This window comes from Cololabis saira, chromosome 6 (assembly GCF_033807715.1).
Source record: "Cololabis saira isolate AMF1-May2022 chromosome 6, fColSai1.1, whole genome shotgun sequence".
Lineage (NCBI taxonomy): Eukaryota > Metazoa > Chordata > Actinopteri > Beloniformes > Belonidae > Cololabis > Cololabis saira.
The window spans coordinates 1312108-1335967 of record NC_084592.1 but is presented as its reverse complement, the minus strand read 5'-3'; the positions used below and the strand labels follow the sequence as shown (position 1 = coordinate 1335967).

General features: G+C 39.9%; 2 protein-coding genes across 3 annotated transcripts in view; one reads left to right on the top strand and one right to left on the bottom strand.

Moving 5' to 3' along the window:
* pnkd (PNKD metallo-beta-lactamase domain containing) overlaps positions 1-7887 on the top strand; it is a 35445-nt gene extending 27558 nt beyond the window's left edge. The window contains exons 7-9 of the mRNA XM_061724313.1: positions 414-500; positions 4674-4789; positions 7334-7887. Coding sequence (XP_061580297.1) covers positions 414-500; positions 4674-4789; positions 7334-7507 — 377 coding nt within the window. The 3' untranslated portion in view covers positions 7508-7887. The remainder of the gene's footprint in view (positions 1-413; positions 501-4673; positions 4790-7333) is intronic.
* A 3609-nt stretch (positions 7888-11496) lies between these two features.
* gmppaa (GDP-mannose pyrophosphorylase Aa) overlaps positions 11497-23860 on the bottom strand; it is a 33265-nt gene continuing 20901 nt past the window's right edge. For both annotated transcript variants that reach the window (XM_061723022.1, XM_061723023.1), the window contains 6 exons: positions 21683-21817; positions 21386-21483; positions 21253-21299; positions 20953-21045; positions 18103-18271; positions 11497-12587 (listed from right to left, as the gene is read on the bottom strand). In XM_061723022.1, the coding sequence (XP_061579006.1) occupies positions 12487-12587; positions 18103-18271; positions 20953-21045; positions 21253-21299; positions 21386-21483; positions 21683-21817 (643 nt within the window). In that variant the 3' untranslated portion in view covers positions 11497-12486. The remainder of the gene's footprint in view (positions 12588-18102; positions 18272-20952; positions 21046-21252; positions 21300-21385; positions 21484-21682; positions 21818-23860) is intronic.

Genomic DNA, 23860 nt, shown 5'->3' with positions numbered 1-23860 from the left:
ATGACTCTAAAATGTAAATAACTCATCTTAAACAGTCATTAGTGCCCCTGTCCTTGTAATAATAATGATAATATTTATTATTATTAGTGCCCCTGTCCTTGTAATAATAATGATAATATTTATTATTATTAGTGCCCCTGTCCTTGTAATAATAATGATAATAATTATTATTATTAGTGCCCCTGTCCTTGTAATAATAATGATAATAATTATTATTATTAGTACCCCTGTCCTTGTATCCAGTGTTTGCAGCTGATCAGTGTTAATATCCCCACCAAATGAATCTCATTAAAGTCTTGGTTACAGTTTACAAACCTGAGTGTGTGATGACACGGCTGGATCTAAAACTCATAAAACATCCAATTCTGCACTTGCAATGACTTGTTAACTTGTTTATTTTGTATTTATTCCAGGGAGGATGTTTGAGGGCAGCGCCACAACGATGCTGTCATCTCTGGATACGGTCGCGTCTTTAAGTGATGACACTCTATTATGGCCTGGTATGAAAATCTCCAGCTGGAAGAGTCTGAGTTTTATGCACATTTGTTTGTTTGTTAGTTTATGTTGCAGCTTGTGATTGTATTCTACTTCTATACGGCCAAAACGGGAAAAGGGGTTTACAAAGTCCAGTGTTTTGCAGCTGAACATTAAACTTGTAGGTAGGGCTGCAGCTATCCAATATTTTAGTAATCGAGTATTCTACTGAAAATTCCATCGAATAATCGGATAAAACATATTTTTGTTTAGTTAAAGAGCAATTATAAATATACATAAGATGCAGAGGTGGAAAAAGTACAAAAATATTGTACTTAAGTAAAAGTACAAATTTTCTGCTTGAAAATTACTTAAGTAAAAGTAAAAAGTACCCATTAAGAAAATTACTTAAGTAAAAGTATAAAAGTACCTCAACTTAAATATAATAAAGTACAAAAAGTACATGGGTTAAAATGTACTTAAGTACAAAAGTAAAAAGTACAAAGTACAAAGTACAAAATTCAAAGTACAAAATTATTTTCAAAAGGATTGCAAAGAAATGAAGAATCCAAGAATTTGCTTACAACTCTAAATAATGGTGATATTATTCTGACCCCTTTAGTGTTTGTCTCCATTACCCCATTTTAATTTCTCCCTTTGCTCATCACTGCTGCTGTACCACGCTGGCCCCGCTGACAGGCACCCCCAGCCTGTAGTATGCAGTGACAACATTAAGCAACCCCAGCTGATAAAGGATGAGACTTTTCAATTTTTAAATGCCAAAACCACCTTAGAAGGGGTGGAATCAAACAATGGTGCTCATGGACACGCGTCGGCTGCCGCTCAAGGCTGATTTATGGTTCCGCGTTACACCAACGTACCCTACGGCGAGGCTCTGCGTCGATTTAACGCGGAGCCATAATTCAGGCTTCAGTCCTCATCGGTACTCGACGCGACGGCGGTTCCTCCGGCCGTCCAGCCCGCCTCTGCGGCGCAACTCTCCCGGGAGCTGCGGCTCCTTCTCGGTATATTCACGCGCCCCCCTTCCTTCCCGTCCGCCTTATGGTTCCGCGTTAAATCGCCGCACACCTTACGCCGCAGGCTACGGCGTAGAGTGTGCGTCGCCGCGTACCCTACGCCGTAGCTCTGCGCCGGTGTAACGCGGAACCACAAATCAGCCCCCGCTGTGCTGTTCTTTAATTTGTAGCGAGTAACGACGTGTCCAATTTTAAATGTAGCGGATTAAAAGTACGATTATTTCCTTGAAAATGTAACGAAGTAAAAGTAAAAGTACAGAAAAATGAAAGTATCAATAAAAGTACAAATTCTCAAAAATCTTACTTAAGTAAAATAACGAAGTACTTGTAGTTCGTTACTTTACACCACTGATAAGATGTTAGATGTTAATTGACATCACTAAGACTAAATTATATAATCCAGTAGGTTCATGGCTGAGCATTTAAAAACCCTGAACTTACACCAGTCGACCAAATTCACTGATTCACTCAAAAAACTAAGGATCTTACCAAGAAATGTTCTTATTTCTAACCTAAAAATGCCATTACACCTGATAACACACATCACTTAAAAGATTAGGTGTTTTTCCCATGTGTTTCAATTGAACTTTCATTTGTGTCAAGCACATTTTAAGTTCTAGTTAAGTTTTAAGTTAAAGCCTTAATATAATTCAGAGCCCTGCTGTATTGGAGCACATTAGCCACCAGCGCTACTTGATGTTTTATCCATGAATGAATACAGAGCTAAGATTGAAAACTACCCAGTTAGCTTTATTAGGTTTTTATTTTTCACCCTCATCACTCTACAGCTCTGTGTTTTTACAGATTAAATGCGTTAGCCGCATCGACAGTTGTCATAATTAACAGAAATCCAGCCCTCCACAGGGCTAACGTTATGTTAGCAAGGTACCGTAACGTTAATCTCATTAATTAACGCTACGTTAACTTAATTTAACTTAACTTAACTTTCTTCTTCCTTTACGTGCGCGTTAAACGTAGTCCGGGTGAAATACCCTTGTAGCTCCTACAATGTAATAATTTCCTATAATGTAATAATTTCCTGAAAATGTAATAACGCCTGAAAATGTAATACAATTTGCACTTAACTCAATCAAAAATGTAATAAAACCCAATAATGTAATAACTTCACCAATAATGTAATAAAATATCCTGACTGATATTGTAATAACATTTTTACCAATAATGTAATACCTTATTACGTTATTGGGAATTTATTACATTTTCAGGTGGGTCTTTTTTTTTTTTTTTTCCAAAACTGATAATGTAATACTTGACAGATAATGTAATATATATGTTCATTTTCAGTCCAGAGTTCTACATTTTGGGCCCGATTTACTAAAGGTTTGCGTGTGTAAAAACGTGTGCAAACTTGACAGCACCCGCAAACCAAAGTGCCAGCTGATCTACTAACAGCGTGCAAAGAGGACTGCGTCTCTGAAATGCGCTAAATAGCACACGCAATCCATTTAGTACTTTTGCCCTGATGAATAATCAATATGGGGCGTACCCGCCATAGAGCGCTAAATACTGGGAGGGGAAGATGCAAATATCTCCATTTACCACACGCAATGAGATTTACCAAGCCTGAAAGTTTTTGCGCGTATTGTGATTGCGTCTGTATTTAATACGTTTGAAAGGAAGGTGCTAATCTGCACAGCATTACTATTGTGGTGAGGATTCTCCACATGCAAAAGGAGAAATATTTTATTTGAATGTTAAATCGAGTATTATTCAGCAAAAGGTTGCCACAGGAGGCATCTTCATTTTTTTTTGTTTGTGATAATAAATAAATCACGTGTTTTCATGGAGAAAAAAGTGTTTCTTATTGTGTGCCAATGACGTGATCTACTAGTTTGCATTATTCGTTTTTTATTCCAAAACGAATAATGCAAACTACAGATCACGTCATTGGCACCCCAGGATACAGCTTTGCCACCAAGGTGGCAAAGCGCTCTATGCTCTGTGCTGTTCTGAACACTTCTCTTCTCTTCTTTCGGCCATATGATGGTCCCGTCTGTCACACATTTACTGTCAGTGTTTGCTATATAATATATAATATTTGCAATATACTGTGGACATCTGAATAAAAACTTAACTCATAAATAGATTGAATCAAAGCACTCTCCAGCTCTGTGACTGAATTGTCTTTTTCTCCTCAGATCATGCCGAGCACCGCGGGGTCACGCAAACCCGACCAATTAAATATTAAAATCAAATTCAGTCCTGTGGCCCGTTTTTCTATTTCGTATTTTTGATCTGTGCCTAAAATTGAAATATGAAAAACCAGACGTTTTTCCGTTTTTTGTGTTACCAACTGCATTTATTCTATCGCAGGTTTTCTCCGATATTGCGTTTCTTTTGGTAATGTTTAAATTTATTTGCTGTAGTTCATTAATGTGTTTATTTGCCTCTTCCACTAATATCTCTAACTCCAACTCGTCAAATTTCATTTTGCACTTGTGACTGTGCATTCCATCCACTCTCCATGGCGCAGAGTTTGCGCTCGCAAACCTTAAGACACGCAACACCTCATTTAAATACTGCTGTTTGCACCTGTTATCAATTGCGCACGCAATCTTAGTTGATCACCCGCAAACCACACAACAACAGCACGCGCAAACTTTTTCAGTGCACACGCAATTTAGTACTCTTTATTTAGGATCTTAGTAAATCGGGCCCTTTGTGTTTTAAGTATCTAAGAATGTTCTATACGCTGGATTTGAAACACCAGAATGACTATTGTGTTAAATTACAGACTTTGAGTTCAATGTAATAAATTCCCAATAAAGAAATAAGGTATTACATTATTAGTAAAAATGTTATTACAATACCCGTCACGATATTTTATTACATTATTGGTGAAGTTATTACATTATTGGGTTTTATTACATTTTCGATTGAGTTAAGTGCAAATTTTATTACATTTTCAGGCGTTATTACATTTTCAGGAAATTATTACATTATAGGGTCGAATTATTACATTATAGGAAATGATTACATAATAGGCAGCTACAACCCTGCTTTGAGCTGGCAAAATTAAACGATTCCTGCAGGCAGAGAAAATTCCTCCATCATTTGTTGTAATGAAATTATTGGAGGAATGGTTTCAGCACCACCTACAAGTATAATCAGGTAGGAATTGTTTTCCTGTGTTTTCCCCAGGTCACGAGTATGCGGAGGACAACCTGCTGTTTGCTGCTGAGGTGGAGCCGAGCAACACGGCCCGGGAGAGCAAGTACCAGTGGGTGCTGCAGCAGCGCAGCCACCGGCTCTGCACGGTGGGAATCACACCATTGTTATTCCTCTCTAGTGATATCCCAGATAGGATTTATGTTCTCCTGTAATTGGAAAGATATTTTCACTTGCATAGCGTTCACGCTGCCAGAGCGCTAAGTGCACAGTTGTGCCTCATTTTCTCCTGTTCCTGACTCCCTGTCAAGTTTCATCTGTGGTTCTGCAGCGGAGCACCGGCTCTCGGTGCAGTTAACGGCTTATCTAGAATTTAGATTACTTTTTATCTGTTATCAATAGAGCATGGCCCTAGAGGCGGCTTTTAGCATTCACTCCCAGAGCTCATTGAGTCAGCCATTGACTGTTTCTTGGAAATTGTGCATTTTATCATGTGTATATATAAGTTCAGTTCTTCTTTAGTTCTTTAAAAATAACTAAACTAACTAACTAACTAAAATACCACCATGGAAGGTACTGCAGAAGGAAAGTAGATTAGTCTTCACACACATTTCTACTTTCCATAGCAGGGAAAGTAATGAAAGAACTCTTAACTAATAACAATAACATGCCGTGTGTGTGTGTGTGTGTGTGTGTGTGTGTGTGTGTGTGTGTGTGTGTGTGTGTGTGTGTGTGTGTGTGTGTGTGTGTGTGTGTGTGTGTGTGTGTGTGTGTGTGTGTGTGTGTGTGTGTGTGTGTGTGTGTGTGTGTGCGTGTGCGTGTGCGTGTGCGCGTGTGTCTGTCTGAATTCTGCTCAGTCCAGAATTATAATTCAGTTTACAATGTTGTTAGTAGTTACATCAGATAATTGTGGTTTTAGTGTTGAATTGAAGAGTTTTAAGGCGCTAATGGCTCAGAAACTTTATCTCATTTAAATTCCTGTCTACCTCAATTTCTGGATGTTCCAGGTTTTACCCTCACGTTGCAGCGACAGCTCTTCTTTACCAAGTAAACCCTGGATAGAAACCCTGAGATCCCACAACACCGGAAACCCTGCTGCCATTTCAACATCCTATCTGTGACTGCAGGGTTTTCTGCAGTGACGGCAACCAAAACTAAACTACGGAGTAGAGCGACACAAGCTCCACACTTGGAGTGTCACTGACTACGTTTACATGCAGTCAACATTCGGGTTATTGCTAATATTCCGGTTACTGAAACATTCAGAATATTCCGTTTACATGGTAATTAATCATTCAGGATATCTGGATCAAACCAGCGACGCACGGAGAACATGATGACGCAATTCCTGTCATTTCTGCTTCTTCTTCCTGTATCCAAATCCAAAACAAATGCTGCTTCGCGCAACTTTTCTCTCACCTTCTTGTAAATCTGGCTATCCCGGTACTTTCTACCGTCTACAAATGCAGAAATGTTCATATCCTTCATTACATTTATGAAGTGATTAGTCTCCTCCTGGTCTTGGTTTCTCCGTGTTTAGAAGAACTTCCTGGACTCAAAAGACCAGGATTCCTTGTGAACAGAGCATGTGCAGAAAACAAATTCCTGTTCCGTTTGATGGGGATATTCCGTTTGGCGTTTACATGACCCAATATTCAGGTTTTAAAAGGAGTAACCCAGGGCTCATATTGGGGTTTTTAAAAACCCCAATATGAGCAAATTCGGGTTATTCAAAGGGGTTATTGGTGTTTACATGGCCGTGGAAATTCAGGTTATTGCCAATATTCTGGTTTTAAAAGGGTTATTGATGCATGGAAACACAGTCATGTCTCCCTTGACGGGACCGTCTCGCTGCAGAAACGAGCTCAGGGCTCCCGTTGATTCAGCGTTATCAGGAGTTAAACTTTCCATGCAGTTTATATTTGTTTTTGTGCTGTGTATGTATTTTATTTTGAACCCTTGTTTAAATCCTGGCGACCAGTCCGAGAGCGTTAGAGGAAAGAGAGGAGTACACAGTGGATTCACGTTTATTACCATTTACTACCATCGTTTTTATGCTGGTCGTATCAATTTATTTTGTTGTATTTATCGGCCACACATTAAAGGCCGGTACGTGAAAATATTGTCTGACATTATTCCGGTCATTGGCGGTAAAAAGGTTGGGGACCGCTGCTCTAAAGGACTTTCAAAGAAAATTTGAATATTGACTGGGAGTGGGGACCGCAGGCAGGTGGAAGCAGCAACGGCATGACCGGGGGTGGGGACCACAGGCAGGTGGAAGCAGCAACGGGATGACCGGGGGTGGGGACCACAGGCAGGTGGAAGCAGCAACGGGATGACCGGGGGTGGGGACCGCAGGCAGGTGGAAGCAGCAACGGCATGACCGGGGGTGGGGACCGCAGGCCAGCAGCAGCTCCCGAAGCTCCGGCCCAATCAGCAAGCCCCAGGTTAGGTTCAGGGTCGGGGAAAGGTTGAGAAGGGGCAGGGCCAGGGAGAGGAGTCTTGACGGACAAATCTCTCCCCCACCTGCCCGGGCCGTTACCCTGCCCCTCTCACTCCCACGCTGCAGGATCCGGTGTTGTGCATTCAGAGATGCTCTTCGCCACCAGCAGAGGATGCTGCACCATGTACAGAAGAGTATCTTCAGAAAGACTACAAATCTTGATAATGCTCTGTTTGCTCTGTATTTCCAGAGTCCGTCCACCATCGGAGAGGAGAAGCAGTACAACCCGTTCCTGCGGAGCCACTTTGCAGAGCTGCACGCAGCGCTGGGGGTGCAGCAGCTGCAGGACGAGGACTGGACTACGTTCAGGGCCCGAGTGCTGGACCAGCTACGCAGACACAAAGATCTGTACAACCGGAGATAGTTTACATTTACAAAGCTGTTGAAGTGAAGGTGAATTCTGTCTAAAAGCTGAAATGCTGAGATTGGAGTGTTTTATTTTGAGCTTGTATTTTGTACAGTACACTGTCATGATATTTAAAAAAATCACGGTACCATTGAACAAATAGTTTTTGGTACTTTACGTTGGAGCATTAAATATTACAGTAAATGATAAATGTGATCTTACAGGTATTTACTGTATTATATCTTAATTTGCCCTAAAATGATGTATTTTTAAAGTCAATATTATGTTCTGATACATTTTGAATAACTGCTAGAACGCCTACATATTCTGGTTCTCAAAAAAATTTATATTTCTAATATAATACTAAAATCAAGACTAGTGCAACAATGTATTTAACTTTGGAATGAATAAATTATTTCTAAATTTGAGTAATAATTGAATATATATTTTGTTTCATATTCTACTTGAAATGGTCATTGTTACAAACTATTTTAACATACACCAAGTCTTTTCTGTTTACCTCCATTCTTCCATCCTTCCATTACAGTAGCAGAAAAGATTTTCTCTTATTGTTTAAATATCAGTTTCCTTTGTAGAAATGTTTTACTTTTAGGAGGAGCTACCTCTGTCCAGCCGTCTTCTTGTGTTCCTGCTGACAGGAAAATACAGCTAGTTAACTTTGGACCCTCGTCAGGGTCGTGTTCTGCAGCTCATTTACAGCTATGTCACATAACACTGACTACGTTTCCATGCAGTCAAAATTCAGGTTATTGCTAATATTCCGGTTACTGAAACTTTGGGAATATTCCGTTTCCATGGTAATTAATCATTTGGGATATCTGGATCAAACCAGCGACGCACAGAGAACATGATGACACAATTCCCATCATTTCTGCTTCTTCTTCCTGGATCCAAATTCAAAACAAATGCTGCTTCACGCAACTTTTCTCTCACCTTCTTGTCAATCTGTCTATCCCGGTACTTTCTACCGTCTACAAATGCAGAAATGTTCATATCCTTCATTATACACACTGTGTAGCACAAAACATCGTATAATATTTTGCATTCTCATGAAATGCGTTGAGATGTCTTCTTTCAATGTTACTTAAAATGGTTTTTAACAGTATTCTGGTGATCATATAGTGGTTTTAACATTTATTCTTTACAATTAATTAAATACAATCTGTTTTAAACTCCATTTTAACCCATGTCATCCTTTTTATGTAGGCTTTATTTCTGAAATAAGAAAATGGAAAAGGAAAAATGCAGACGCAGTGAAACCAGAATGATTCAACTGCTCTATCCCGCCCTCTAGTGGTGAACAGGAAACACATCAGGCCTCTGGCTCGGCAGAAAATGGCGGCCAACAATCAATGTGAAATACAATGACAAACTTTGAAACCTCTTACCTGGTAATGAGTGGCTCAGAGTACAAACAATGTGGTTAGCTCATCTACTGGCATGGACTTCCATAGGAAAAATAACAGTGAATTCAGCAGCTTTGAGCAACAGATAGTGGAAGGTGATGCATGTGAGACACCCCATATATTTATATATATATCTAGGCAACATTTGTGGTCATGTTTTCAAGCTCCTCGCATTTCCACCTGGCCATGAAGAAAAGAACCTCTTGGTGATTTGGTAGGCATGCTTATTTTGATAAAAATGTGTTTTTTGCAAAGTAAAATTTCTTCCTGTCAACTTAATCAACGATTGTGTCAAAACAAATTGATCCTGGTAGAACAAGTTATATCATCCATGTTCAATAACTACCATCATATAAAACTGATTGATGCTAGTTGAAGATCAGTCTGAAATGCAAGAAAGGGTTTTTTAGGTAAAAACCTAAGGTATATATATGTGCATTATTACTATATTTAATATACATATATACACATAGGCTACATATGCATACACATACATACATTATATATATATATATATATATATATATATACATATATATATACATATATATATATATATATATATACATATATATATATACATATATATATACATATATATATACATATATACATATATATATATATATATATATACATATATACATATATATATACATATATATATATATACATATATATATACATACATATATATATACATACATATATATATACATACATATATATACATACATATATATATACATATATATATATATATATACATACATATATATATATATATATATATATATATATACATATATGTATATATATATATATATATATACATATATGTATATATGTATATATATATATATATATATATATATATATATATATATACATATATATATATATATATATATATATACATATATATATATATATATATATATATATATATATATATATATATATATATATATATATACATATATATATATATATACATACATATATATATATATATATATATATATATATATATATATATATATATACATATATATATATATATACATACATATATATATATATATGTATATATATATATATATATATATATATATATATACATATATGTATATACATATATGTATATATATATATATATATATATATATATATATATATACATACATATATATATATATACATATATGTATATATATACATATATGTATATATATATATATATACATACATACATACATACATACATACATACATATATATATATATATATCTGAGCTAAGCTACCATGTAAATGATCATGTGTGTGTGTGTGTATATTTGTGTGTGTGTGCGCGTGTATGTATGTGTGGCTATATGTGTGTGGGTGTGTGTTTGTATGTTCCGTGTGTGTGTGTGTGTGTATATGTATATGTCTGAGTGGCTGTGTGTGTGTGTGAGCGTGCATATGTATGTGTGGCTAAGTGTGTGTATCTATGCATGTATGAATATATGTGTGTGTGTGTATATAGCTATAGCTAACCCCAATTTTGACTGCATGTAAACGTAGTCAGTGATAATGTACATTAAAAGATTAAAAAACACAATTAAAACATAATATTCAGCTGTTTCACAATTCATATAACTCGTGTTACACCAATTTGACCAAATGATGACAGAAATGATGAGCGCTCCAGAGCTTGGTAACAAATGATAAGCCTGTATAAATAATCTGCAACAACTTTTCCAGTGACTCTGTCCTTCACAGGATAAGTAACATGGATCACTGCAAAAACTCAATGTTAACAAGAATATTTGTCTTATTTCTAGTTAAAATGTCTCATTTTAGTTAAAAAAAATCTCATTACACTTAAAACAAGACTCATCACTGGAAAAACAACAATTTTTACCTGTTTCAAGTAGATTTTCACTTGAAATAAGTAAAAAAAATCTGCCAGTGGAACAAGATGTTATTGCTTGTAATGAGAAGATAAATCTTATTTCAGGTGAAAATTGTCAAATGTTATTTTTCTGGTGATGACTCTAAATGTTGAAATAGCAGTAAAACCACATTCATTAATGAAATGACATAAGGGATGGAAAGGGGGATGATTTGTACCGTTTTTATTTCAGGGGGGATGCCATCCCCCCTCATCTCGAGTACTGATAAGTAACAATATTTACCCACCTGGAGGAGTATCCACTTTGCCCATTGGGAAGAATGAGATACTTCCCATCTTCTAAGCATTTCTTCACTTCTTCAGGTCGTCCTCCCATCCCTCAACAGCAGGAGGCAGAGGTAAGATGATATTGTCCCGTTTGAGCTGTGACAGGTGGTGTTTCCACATGTTTTATATCCCCAACGCTCGGAGAAAGAGGGTTAACGCATTCACTCAGCATGTAAACAAACGCGGTTCTGGCAGCACCGGAAGTAGCACCCACAATTCACGCAAAGCCTCATGGGGCGTAGGAATAAGGTGGATATACCCTATTGCTCAGACTAAAAAATGGCTTTCCCATCAATTACCAATTCTTGCATGAATCTCAAACATACTGTTGCCGTTATCCATAGATAAAAACAGCCATTGTTGAGAAACTTCTTTATTCATCAGAACTGATTCATTCAAACAAATAAAACATGAATTATAACTGAATGAATACAAACAATAATACATATGAACACAAAAGATTAAAGTTGCAAGGGGCATTTGAATTTAAAATTAAAGAGAAAAAGAGTGATCTTGTTTCCATGTGCTAGGAATAATCATGGTCCGTATTAACCTAAATGTTTAAACACTAATGATCCATCAGACCAACAAATGAAATATAGCACATGTATCGTCTTGATTTCCCAGACATTAGTTATTCTATGTTTCTTTTTGAGTCCTGTTAATTCTGTTGGGTTAGAGTCCTTCAGGTTTGAATCCTGTTAATTGTATTTTGTGTTATTTTATTGCTTCTTTGTTTAAACTTTAAATCATGCTTTTTATATTTTTACTGTGTGGTGTTTTAATGTCTCTGTAAAGCACTTTGAATCACTTTGTTGTTGAATTGTACAACACAAATAACCTTCAGTTCCCTCATCTACTTTCCCCTGCCTGTCTCCGTCACCTGCATCACCCAGTCATGTCTTTAGGACTAATAGCCTACAGCGTTTGCATTTTTATATAAAGTTGTGTTTAAATATTCATTTTCAAAGTGCAATAAGTAGTAATAACCAGCCTGACTGAACCCAACCCCAATTCATTATGCATATTTTAAAAAGCATCACTTGATTGCAATTTAAATAAGATATTATCTTATCTGATTATCTGACTGTCATTATTTTTATTTATACATATATTTGTATTCACATGTTCAGCTCCCAGAGTTTCACAGACACATTCAAACCTTGACCTGGATAGCCTTGTTTTTTTATCCTTAGGCTTGAAGACAAATGTATGAAAATCTATGTTTTTAAAGCTGTTTAACACAGCTCCAGATATTCAAATGTTGACATGAATACAGTAGATGTGAGACAGTTCCAACAGCATCCTCATCAGTGACAGTCAGGGAGAGAAGCGAGGTGATAAATCACAGTATTATCTGGTTCTTGAAGCTGCGGTTCAGGTCTTTGTGTGGAAGTACAATGGAGTTCAGTATAATCACCTCTGAAGGAATGGTAACGTTACAACCTGAGGAGACAAAACACAACAGTATTAACGTTTAACGCAATTTATGACAAAGACATAAGGAGTTGTTTAACTTCTGACATTTGAGACATTTCTTGTGTAAAATGACGGGTAGCTTCCCCTCAACGTGGTCTTAGAAAAGCATTGGAAGGTGATTTAACCAAACTATTTCTCTATTCTCTTTAAAGCCATGTGGTTAACAGCAACTTCAAACTTTAATACACAAGTTGATTATCTTGGCAACAAAGACACAATTTACAATGGGACCCCTATTCCATTTAGACTTCACTAAAGGTGGAAAGAAGTGGTGTTTCAATGTTTTAGAAGAGTCTTATTCCTACTATTCCTACTTCCTACTTGAAACAATTCAGCAAATTCAATGTGATTGCAGTTTCCGAGACCTGGCTGGAAAAAGAAAAGGGTTACAATTGTTCACTATGGACAGGACCGGTGCTAAATCTGGAGGAGCTGCATTATACGTCCATGCAACTTTAAGATGCAACATGATCTTTGTCAGCCGCCATGGTATTATGGAATGTATTACTATTGAAATTATTGGTGCAGATACAAAGAATATAATAATCAGCTGCATTTATAGAACACCTGGATCTTGTCTAGAAACATTCAACCAAAAACTAGATGACCTTTTCGGTAACATAAATGACAAGGTACAAATAATGTGTGGGGATTTCAATGTAGACCTTCTAAACCCCCATGGACATCCTAAAATAACAGATTTTACTGATGGTTACTGGTTTCACCATTTTACTATTTATTTTTAAGTGGAGGCTTCTTCAGGCTTTAGGAGTGAATACTGGGCCGTGGTGTGGCAGATCATTCTCACAAACCTCACTGGTAGATCCAGTGGACCATGAACAGGACACGGGATGGTAATCAGAGTACAGGCGGGGCAAATGGAAGATTCATTTCATGGAATGTTAAAGGTTTGAATGGACCTGTAAAGCGAGCTAGAATATTTGCACATCTTAAACTTTTAAAATGTGAAGTTGCTTTTCTGCAAGAAACACATTTAATGGTTAAAGACCACGTCAGATTTAAAAAAAACAGTGGGTTGGCCAAATTTTTCATTCAAATTTCAATTCTAGGTCACGTAGCACAGCAATCATAATCCATAAAAAAACACTCTTCAATGCCACAAACATCATATCTGACCCACAAGGTCGTTTTATTATCGTTTCATGATCACTTTACCACAAACCTGTTCTATTGGTTAACGTATATGCACCCAACTGGGACGATGAGAAATTCATGGAAAAAGTGATCTTGTCTATACCTGACTTAAACTCACGCTGCCTAATCTTTGGAGGAGACCTAAACTGTACAATTAACCCTTCCCTGGACCGTTCTAACCCAAAGTCTAAGACCCCTCCAAAATGGCTAAAACACTGTCAGCACTGTAATTGATTATTTTTTCATAGACAGTCTATTACTCCCTCTTGTTAAAAACATAGAATACTCCACTATTATTGAATCCGACCATGCCCCAATAATATTAGATCTTTCCTTCCCACTTAACTTCTCTGACCGGCCCCATGGAGATTCGATGCTACTGTACATTACTGACGGACGAAGGATTCTGCCAACTGATTTCAACAGCAATTGATAATTTCCTAGAAACCAATAACAAAGATAATGTCTCCCCCTCCTTGCTGTGGCAGACTCTTAAAGTGGTAATAAAGGGGGATATTATCTCCTACACATCTAGGGTTAATAAAGCTAAGAAACTAGAACAAGAACAACTTCTCAGCTCAATACTTGACATTGATCGTCAATATTCTGTCTCTCCTACTCCGGAACTTTATAAAAATAAGTTGGATCTTCAAGCCAAATATGAATTATTATTATCTGAAAAGACAGAACGTATATTACTGAAATCACGAGGCTTCGTCTATGAACATGGCGAAAAGGCCGGCAGACTGCTAGCGCATCAATTAAAATGTAAATTGTCCGATCAACAGATTACACAAATACAAAAAGAAAACAGGGAGTTAACTACAGATCCCCTCAAAATCAATAACACAATTAAGGCATTTTACTCAAAACTCTACACTTCGGAGGCACCCAGTGACAATACCGTTGTAGCAGGGCGAGTGCTACGGGGGCCCGACCGACAGGATTGAGAGGACACAGAGTTAGGTGCAGAACCCTTTATTCAGCAGAATCACCGCCACACGTGCACAAGCACCTTCACACAGCTCCAGCAGCAGCTTCTCAGTCCGAACCAGCTGCAGTCTCCCAGTCCTCCTTATCAAGGCTGGCAGGGTGGAGAGGCTGATGGGACACACCTGTGTCCCGTCAGCCTGAGTGGCTGCAGCTACTCCACCCTGCCACAACCGTCATGCACAACTTTTTCAAGAATTTAAACACCCCTGTGATTAACCCCGCCCATAAAGCAGAACTAGAACCTTTCAACTAACAGAAATTTCAAATGCAATTTCAGCGATACAGAGCGGCAAGGCCCCGGGTCCTGATGGTTATCCAATTGAATTCTACAAAACATTTTCAACCAAACTAACAGCACTTATCTTTGATATGTTTAATGATTCGTTGAGTACCGGGGCCTTGCCGCAAACGCTAACTGAGGCTTCCATAACACCAAAGACGGGGAAGGACAGAACACAGTGTGGATCATATCGACCCATCTCGTTGTTAAATAGCGACATTAAAATTCTGTCCAAAACGCGTGCCCGGCGCCTAGAATCTGTTACTGATGAGGTGATCTCCCCTGATCAAACAGGTTTCATGACCGGTCGCCACTCCTTCTCTAACACCAGATGTGGTTATCTCCCTGGATGCGGAGAAGGCTTTTGACAGAGTGGAGTGGGCGTATTTATTTGAATGTCTGCAGGCCTTTGGTTTCGGTCCCTCCGTTATTGCCTGGATTAATCTTCTATATGCCTCACCGAGGGCACCAGTGGTTACAAACGGAAAGCGATCTGAATTTTTCCCATTATCAAGAGGGACACGTCAGGGATGCCCCCTAAATCCACTTCTGTTTGCATTTGCCATCGAGCCACTGTCTATCGTGTTAAAATCATCCCCGGAAATAAACAGAATCTCTAGATGGGGGAGGGAACACAAGGTGGCTCTGTACGCCGATGACTTATTGTTGTACGTGTCCAACCCGGTGCAGTGTGTTCCCTACATAGTTCAGGTACTGCACAGGTTTGGTATCTTTTCGGGATATAAGACTAACCTTGCGAAAAGCGAGTGCTTTCCAGTGAACAACCCAGATCTTGCAATTCCACAAAGGGACCTGCCATTTCATCTGTCTAAATCTGGCTTCAGATATTTAGGAATAAACATTACATTACCTACTCTAAACTATACAAAGAAAACTTCACACCTCTCATTGATAAACTAAAAAACGACCTACAGAATTGGAGGTCCATCAATCTCTCATTGGCTGGAAAGATCAATTGTATCAAAATGAACGTGTTACCCCGATTCCTCTACCTTTTTCAATGTCTCCCTATATTCCTCCCAAAATCCTTTTTTCAGTCTCTTGATAAAATTTTATCTCCATTTATTTGGGGGGGGAAAGCCCCTAGATTACAAAAACGACTTCTGCAGCGACATCGATCCCAGGGCGGACTGGGTCTGCCAAATTTGCTTCACTATCACTGGGGAAAATCATATTCTGGCTTCACGCTCCAAGGCTGAAAACTGAGTCATGCATACCGACATCGCTTCCCGCCCTGATTACTTGGAATCTCCCTCTGTCTGCTCCGCTCTATACCTCTAACCCCGTTGTTATCAATACTTTATGAATTTGGTCACAATTTCGAAACCACTTTGGTCTAACAGACTTTTCTCATCTGGCCCCTATCTGTGACAATCACCTTTTTGTCCCGTCTAGACTAGACAATGCCTTTGCTCGGTGGAAAAGACTAGGCCTTCCCAATGTAAAGATCTCTACAGCGAGGGTGTCTTCTCTACTTATAGTCATCTCTCTCAAAAATTCAACCTCCCCAGCTCTAGTCATTTTCGATATTTCCAGGTCCAAACTTCCCCAACGCACCTCAACCTACCGCTATGGATGACATCCTCCAAATTCCCTCCAATCTAAAAGGCTTCGTCTCGAGAATCTATTCCAACATATCATCTCTAGGAGACACCTCTCTCAATAAGATTAAAGGGAAATGGGAGGAGGAGCTTGGGGATGTAATACCTGAGGAATCTTGGACTGAAGCTCTGCAGAGAGTTAATGGAACTACTTCATGTGCTAGGCTAGGAATAATTCAATTTAAAGTCTTACACCGCACCCACCTCTCCAAATCTAGGTTGGCCAGAATTTATCCTGAGGTGGACGAGAATTGCAGCAGATGTCATGCTGCCTCTGCAACATTAACACACATGTTCTGGTCATGTTCTTCCCTCTCAGACTACTGGTCAGCTATCTTCAGGACTCTCTCACAGGCACTAGCCCTAAATCTGCAACCTAACGCCTACTCTGCCATCTTTGGTATAGTGCCAGCTGAACAGCAGATTATCAATAAGAACATCATAGCATTTACAACTCTACTTGCCCGTAGGAGGATTCTGTTGCACTGGAAATCCCCCAAACCACCCAGCACCTCCTCATGAGTGACGTTATGCTTCATCTAAGTCTTGAAAAGATCAAGTACACACTTAGAGGGTCGAAATACCTTTTTTATTCCACCTGGAACCCAGTAATGTCTTTCATTAACAAACTTAAAACCCTCCCTGAGAATACATGAATCCATGATTACTGGGTCCTGAGGGATGATGCATGATGTTGCACAGCAAATGTGGCCTCATCATTCATTTATTTATTCTTAAGTTTTTATTTCAAATTAGCTACTGTTGGACCACCAACCCCGGCCTGAAATCAGCTTTAATGTGCCTCCTAAAACGGCCGCCTTGTCAGAGACTACAAGGACCAGTGTGCCTTGGGGGGGCGCGCCTGAAGGGTGCGCGTCCAATCACTGGCCAGGCCCTCATGACGTCACGCGAACCCGCGGAGGACAAAATCTCTGTGTCTCCCCAACTCGCTCTCTTCTGATCTGATCCTTCATCTGAGCACGTCGGAAGACCGAAGATTCCCCGGGAGCGCTGCTCCGCAGCCGCTTCCATACTCTCTGCATCCCCTCGCTCCAGCTTGGCCCGGAGATCCGCTGCGGCCCCAGAGCGAATGAAGTCCGAATTTCGAGAATAAAGTTGAAATACATTTAGACTTTTTTCTCAGAATTGTACTTCAACATTATTCTCGACATTTTGACTTTTTTTCTCCAAGTGCATAATGAAAAAAAAACTTCCTCCTCTAAAATATTATTTTTATTTTTCTCCTGCCTGGCCCTAATACTCGCCTGTAGATCCTAAATTACAAATTCCATCATATCCAGTATCACGGTTGATTTGTGACACCCCAAATGACATCATACTCCTCTGTGACGTCACAATTTTACATAACATGCACTTAATTAACAATGCTAACAATGCTGTTACAGGGCAGTTTACATTCAAATAGGCTTACCAAGAATAGTAATAGAAGGCGTGAGTTGTCCATCCCTGAAGAGCGTCTCGCTATCAATCTTTGCAAAGGGATCGTTGGGGTTTGGGTCGCTAGGCGTTCCTTCCACTCGGGCCCACTTGCCAATGACACTTTCCCATCCAACAATGCTGTTCAAAACGCAGCAGTGATCCTTACAAAACAGGAGGAGGGAAAAAATGAGAAAAAAACCCAGCTTCAGTCATTATGTAGAATGTAATTGTAATCTGTGATAGTAAATATCACAGAACCATGAATGTGATTTTCGGTATCCAGAATGCATCATTTAGGCTATAGACAGTACTGGAGTTGAGGGGGGATGAGGGGGATGAGGGGGATAAGGGGGGACGGCACCCCCCCCCCCGAAATAAAAACAGTCCAAATCATCCCCCCTGTAAAACTGCCATCCCTCCTTTCCATCCCTTATGTCATTTCATCAATGAATGTGGTTTTACTGCTATTTCAACATTTAGAGTCATCTCCAGAAAAATGTGACAATTTTCACCTGTTTCAGGTAAATTTTCACTTGAAATAAGTAGGAAAATCTGCCAGTGGGACAAGATTTATCTTCTTATTACAAACAAACAAAATATTGTTCCACTGGCAGATTTTTCTACTTATTTCAAGTGAAAATCTACTTGAAACAGGTGAAAATTGTTGTTTTTTCCAGTGATGAGTCTTGTTTTAAGTGTAATGAGATTTTTTTTTACTAAAATGAGACATTTTAACTAGAAATAAGACAAATATTCTCACTCACTCATCTCACTCATCTTCTCCCGCTTTATCCGTTCCCGGGTCGCGGGGGCAGCAGCCTCAGCAGGGATGCCCAGACTTCCCTCACCCCAGACACTTCCTCCAGCTCTTCCTCCATCTCTTCCTCCAGCTCTTCCGGGGGGAGTCCGAGGCGTTCCCAGGCCAGCCGAGAGACATAGTCTCTCCAGCGTGTCCTGGGTCTTCCCCGGGGTCTCCTCCCGGTGGGACATGCCTGGAACACCTCCCTAGGGAGGAGGGACATGCCTGGAACACCTCCCTAGGGAGGCGTCCAGGAGGCATCCGGTACAGATGCCCAAGCCACCTCAGCTGACTCCTCTCAATGTGAAGGAGCAGCGGCTCGACTCCGAGCTCCTCCCGGGTGACCGAACTCTTCACCCTATCTCTAAGGGAGCGTCCAGCCACCCTGCGGAGGAAACTCATCTCTAAGGGAGCGTCCAGCCACCCTGCGGAGGAAACTCATCTCTAAGGGAGCGTCCAGCCACCCTGCGGAGGAAACTCATCTCTAAGGGAGCGTCCAGCCACCCTGCGGAGGAAACTCATCTCGGCCGCTTGTATCCGTGATCTTGTCCTTTCGGTCACTACCCAAAGTTCATGACCATAGGTGAGGGTAGGTGCGTAGATTGACCGGTAAATCGAGAGCTTCGCCTTTCGACTCAGCTCCTTCTTCACCACGACGGTCCGGTACATCGACCGCATTACTGCGGACGCTGCACCGATCCGTCTGTCAATCTCACGCTCCATTGTTCCCTCACTCGTGAACAAGATCCCGAGATACTTGAACTCCTCCACCTGAGGCAGGACTTCTCCACCCACCCGGAGAAGGCATGCCACCCTTTTCCGATGGAGAACCATGGCCTCGGTCTTGGAGGTGCTGATTCTCATCCCTGCCGCGTCGCACTCGGCCGCAAACCGCCCCAGCACATGCTGGAGGTCCCGGTCTGATGAAGCCAACAGGACAACATCATCTGCAAAAAGCAGAGATGAAATCCTGAGGTTCCCAAACCGGATCCCCTCCGGCCCCTGGCTGCGCCTAGAAATCCTGTCCATAAAAATTATGAACAGGACCGGTGACAAAGGGCAGCCCTGCCTTACAAATATTTTTGTTAAGATTTTGAGTTTTTGCAGTGATCCATTTTACTTATCCCGTGAAGGACAGAGTCATATTGATAAGTTCAGAAAAGTGTTTTTTATTGTTGTGTTTTGATGTATTTGATGTAAGCCCAGTGGATATTTAAAGCTTACAGAAGGCTGCATTTAACTGCTGCTATGTCATTCCTGCAGTATTTCTGCAGGTGTTTTGGTCACTGCTATTATTTGTAATATATTATATTATTTGTAATCAGCACAAATTATCTGTCCCCATATGATAAAATCCACCATCCCCCCTGATTGTTGTTAACAACTCCAGTACTGGCTATTACAGTTCCAACATGAGAACAACTCAGACCTGGCAAAATACACTTCCAGCTATTACAATACATTTTACTGTCCTTTGGAGAAATTAGTTTTGAATTCATGCTGGGCATAATAAATCCACGTTACATCATCTTAAAAAAAGTAAAAACAAGCAAATAGCTCCAGAATGTTGCTCACATCCCACAAAGAAGAAAATCTAAAATGAAAACTGCGAGCAGCGGGCCCTGGAACCTACAACCACCTTCCTACCTACTAAAGTCACATACTCCTGGTTTACATTAGACTGTGCTTTATTTCTCCCTCAATGGGGAAATTTACGGTGGCCGAGACCCGCCATTGCTGAAAATAAAAGTAACGCTGCAAACAGAAACAAACGCCGCTGCAAATAAAATAAACGCTTTGCAAATAAAATAAACGCTGCAAATAAAATAAACGCTGCAAATAAAATAAACGCTGCAAATAAAAACAAATGCTGCTGCAAATAAAAACAAATGCCGCTGCAAATAAAATAAACAAAATAATGAACAGCCATGGGGAAGGGATAAATATGCAGATTTACAGTCTGGCTTGTTGATGGATAGTTTATGTTCTTGTTGTATATTGATACACGTCATAGTGCAGGGGAGGGAGAGGGGGCTAACTAACCTGCAGATTGGCTCCGTGGAGGATGATGGACTCTCGGACTCTGACTCCAGCACCGATCGTCACACCAGTGCCAATAGAGACGTTGGGTCCCAACTGCAAAAAGGGACGGAAAGGGTGGAGGAAGAAATACAAATAAAATAAAATAAACAATACATTGCAGGAATTTAAAATCACAACCCGTAACACTGAATAAAAGAATATATTTACGCTATTTATTCCTGATTGAATAAAAGATATTTTACACAAAGTTGTGGGGCTGTTTTTTTTTGTTTTATTAACACAACATGGAAGAGCTCTTACCGTAGCAGTGGGATCAATATTGGCCGTGGGATGTATATAAACATTACCTTGAGAAAAGGAAAGTGTGTGTGAACAGCCTTGTTCTGGTCAAAAGGAGAAAAGAGCAGTACTATATCGGGCTTATAAACTATACCACTTATTCTGGGCCCTCTCTCCGTGTTTGTGGCCAGTCTCTCAGAGTGAGTGGTGTGGTACTGGTTCAGGTACAATCGACTCGCATAAATGGCTGACCTGTGATAAAACCCAAAAAAAACAAATACACAAAAAAAACACCTTTTAAATTGAGATAGTAATGGATATATTACATTTCTTTTAATTAACGCATTAAGACACGTTTGATTATAAGAAGTGTATGAAGGATAAAACATTCAAGATGCTACCCAGATGTCACCTGCCACCTGAGATGAGCTTGTCTGTGCGTTTCACTCACCCTGCAGATTTAATCTGGCTCCAGAAACTGGACGTCTTGTAAACGTAGAGCTTTCCCTGTCCTGCCAGGTTGGTGAAGACGTCCTGCTCCAGCCCGATGGCCTCCGCTCGGTGCCAGCCATTGATCGAGTCTTCTCTGTAAGAGACACACTGTGACATTAAGCTGCAAACCTCATTAATTCACTTAAAATTCTCTACAAAAAGAGTTATACTTTAACATAATCCATGAGAGAGTTGGGATTTAAATGAGAAAAAATAAAAAATTTAATCATTGCACATATTGTTGGTGCTGTATATACTTGACTGACTGAATTGTGTGCACCTATAGACGTGTATAGAAGCATTCCTGCTGAGACTTGGGGAGGGCTGGCGTGTTCACACTCAAACTTACTTAGATATTTACTTTGTAACCGTTTAGTTTACGTTGTGGCACACGAGCAAAGTCAGAACAGCACCTATCTCTGCAAGCCTCCACCAGAAAGAGGGTGCAGCCTTTAATTTGGTGAATACAGGAGCAAATCAAGAGTGGTTAATAAATTTAAATAATTTTGAAAGAAAAAGTAATGGCTATCAGGAATTGGGTCACCTAAGTGCTATTGGTTCCTGCAGGTGGTTTAGTTTAGTTTATTTATTTAGCAATATAAGACAAATTGAACCATAAATGAAAAAACATTGAAATAACATGCAAGGAAAGGAAGAAGCCTGGTGGTTTATATAGAATCATTTCCATATATGAATAAAAAACTAAACAAAAGCTACACAAGGGGGAGTAAAAAAAAACAAAAAAAACACAAAAAAAAAATGTAACTCAGATTAAATAATAAACACTACAAAGATGAAACAATAAGAAAGTTCTTTAAATGTTTTTTTTTTAATATTGGCAAGGATGGTGATGATTTAAGAGATTTATTGAGTGAATTCCACAAGTGATGAAAGATTGATGTTTACATGTTCTACAAAACGGTAAATTAAAATCATCTTTGTGCCTTGTGGCATAAGAATGAATATCGGAATTAACACAAAAGAAATTATGAAAAGAAGAAGCAAGATCTTGTATATAATTTTTAAATTTGGTGGCCAGAGGACAGAGCTGTGCCGGGCCCCGGCCCTCCCCTAAACGCAGGACAGAGCTGTGCCGGGCCCCGGCCCTCCCCTACGCAGGACAGAGCTGTGCCGGGTCCCGGCCCTCCCCTCAACGCAGGACAGAGCTGTGCCGGGCCCCGGGCCCCGGCCCTCCCCTCAACGCAGGACAGAGCTGTGCCGGGCCCCGGCCCTCCCCCAAACGCAGGACAGAGCTGTGCCGGGCCCCGGCCCTCCCCTCAACGCAGGACAGAGCTGTGCGTAGGTAGGGCTTCATCTTCCAATGGGGGCCACATGTGCAAAAGGAGACGCATTTGCACGGTAGCGCATAAGCGCAATGGATGCGCATATGCGCCACCAGGAGGCGCAGGAGGGAAAAAAAGACGTCTAATTTGGCCGCGCAATGATTGGCAGCACTCGACATCTGACCAATCAGATTGCTGCGCGTGCAGGCAGGCTCTTGCAGAGCTGCAGAAGGGGAGATTTCAACATGTCGTTCAAATGACACCACCAATCATTAGATAGAAATCTCCGTCTAGACTGGAGAATTGTGTTTTGAAAGTTTATTGAACGCCTTGTTAACGCCCTCTGCATTCATCTCTGTTGAAAAAGAGTGGTCACCTGACCAGTTGGTCAGATATAAGCTATAATTCCAGCCAATATATAACATATTGGTTATAGTTTTATATCAATTTATGTTGTTAAGAAGTTTAAAGGGGACCTATTATGAAAAACAGGTTTTTTCTTGCTTTAACATGTATAAAGTGGTCTCCCCTCAGCCTGCCAACTCAGAGAAGGAGGAAAGCAACCAAATTCTGCAGTGTCTGTACAGCCGCCCGGATGAGCCGTCCAGTGTGATGTGGATCTACGAGACAATAAGATTCTGCTCCCGTTGTTACGGAACCAAAATGCAATTTGCATAGGTTGGCCTTTGATGCGTGAAACCACTAACAACTAACTCTGGCTGGAACAAGAACTCCGCCATTGTTTCGTAGCGGTGTAACGTTTGTGCTAACCACTTTACCTTTATATGTTCAGTCAGTGCACAAAACATCTAAGAGGCTTAGGCATACGTTAATTTGACTTATCTTCTTCATAG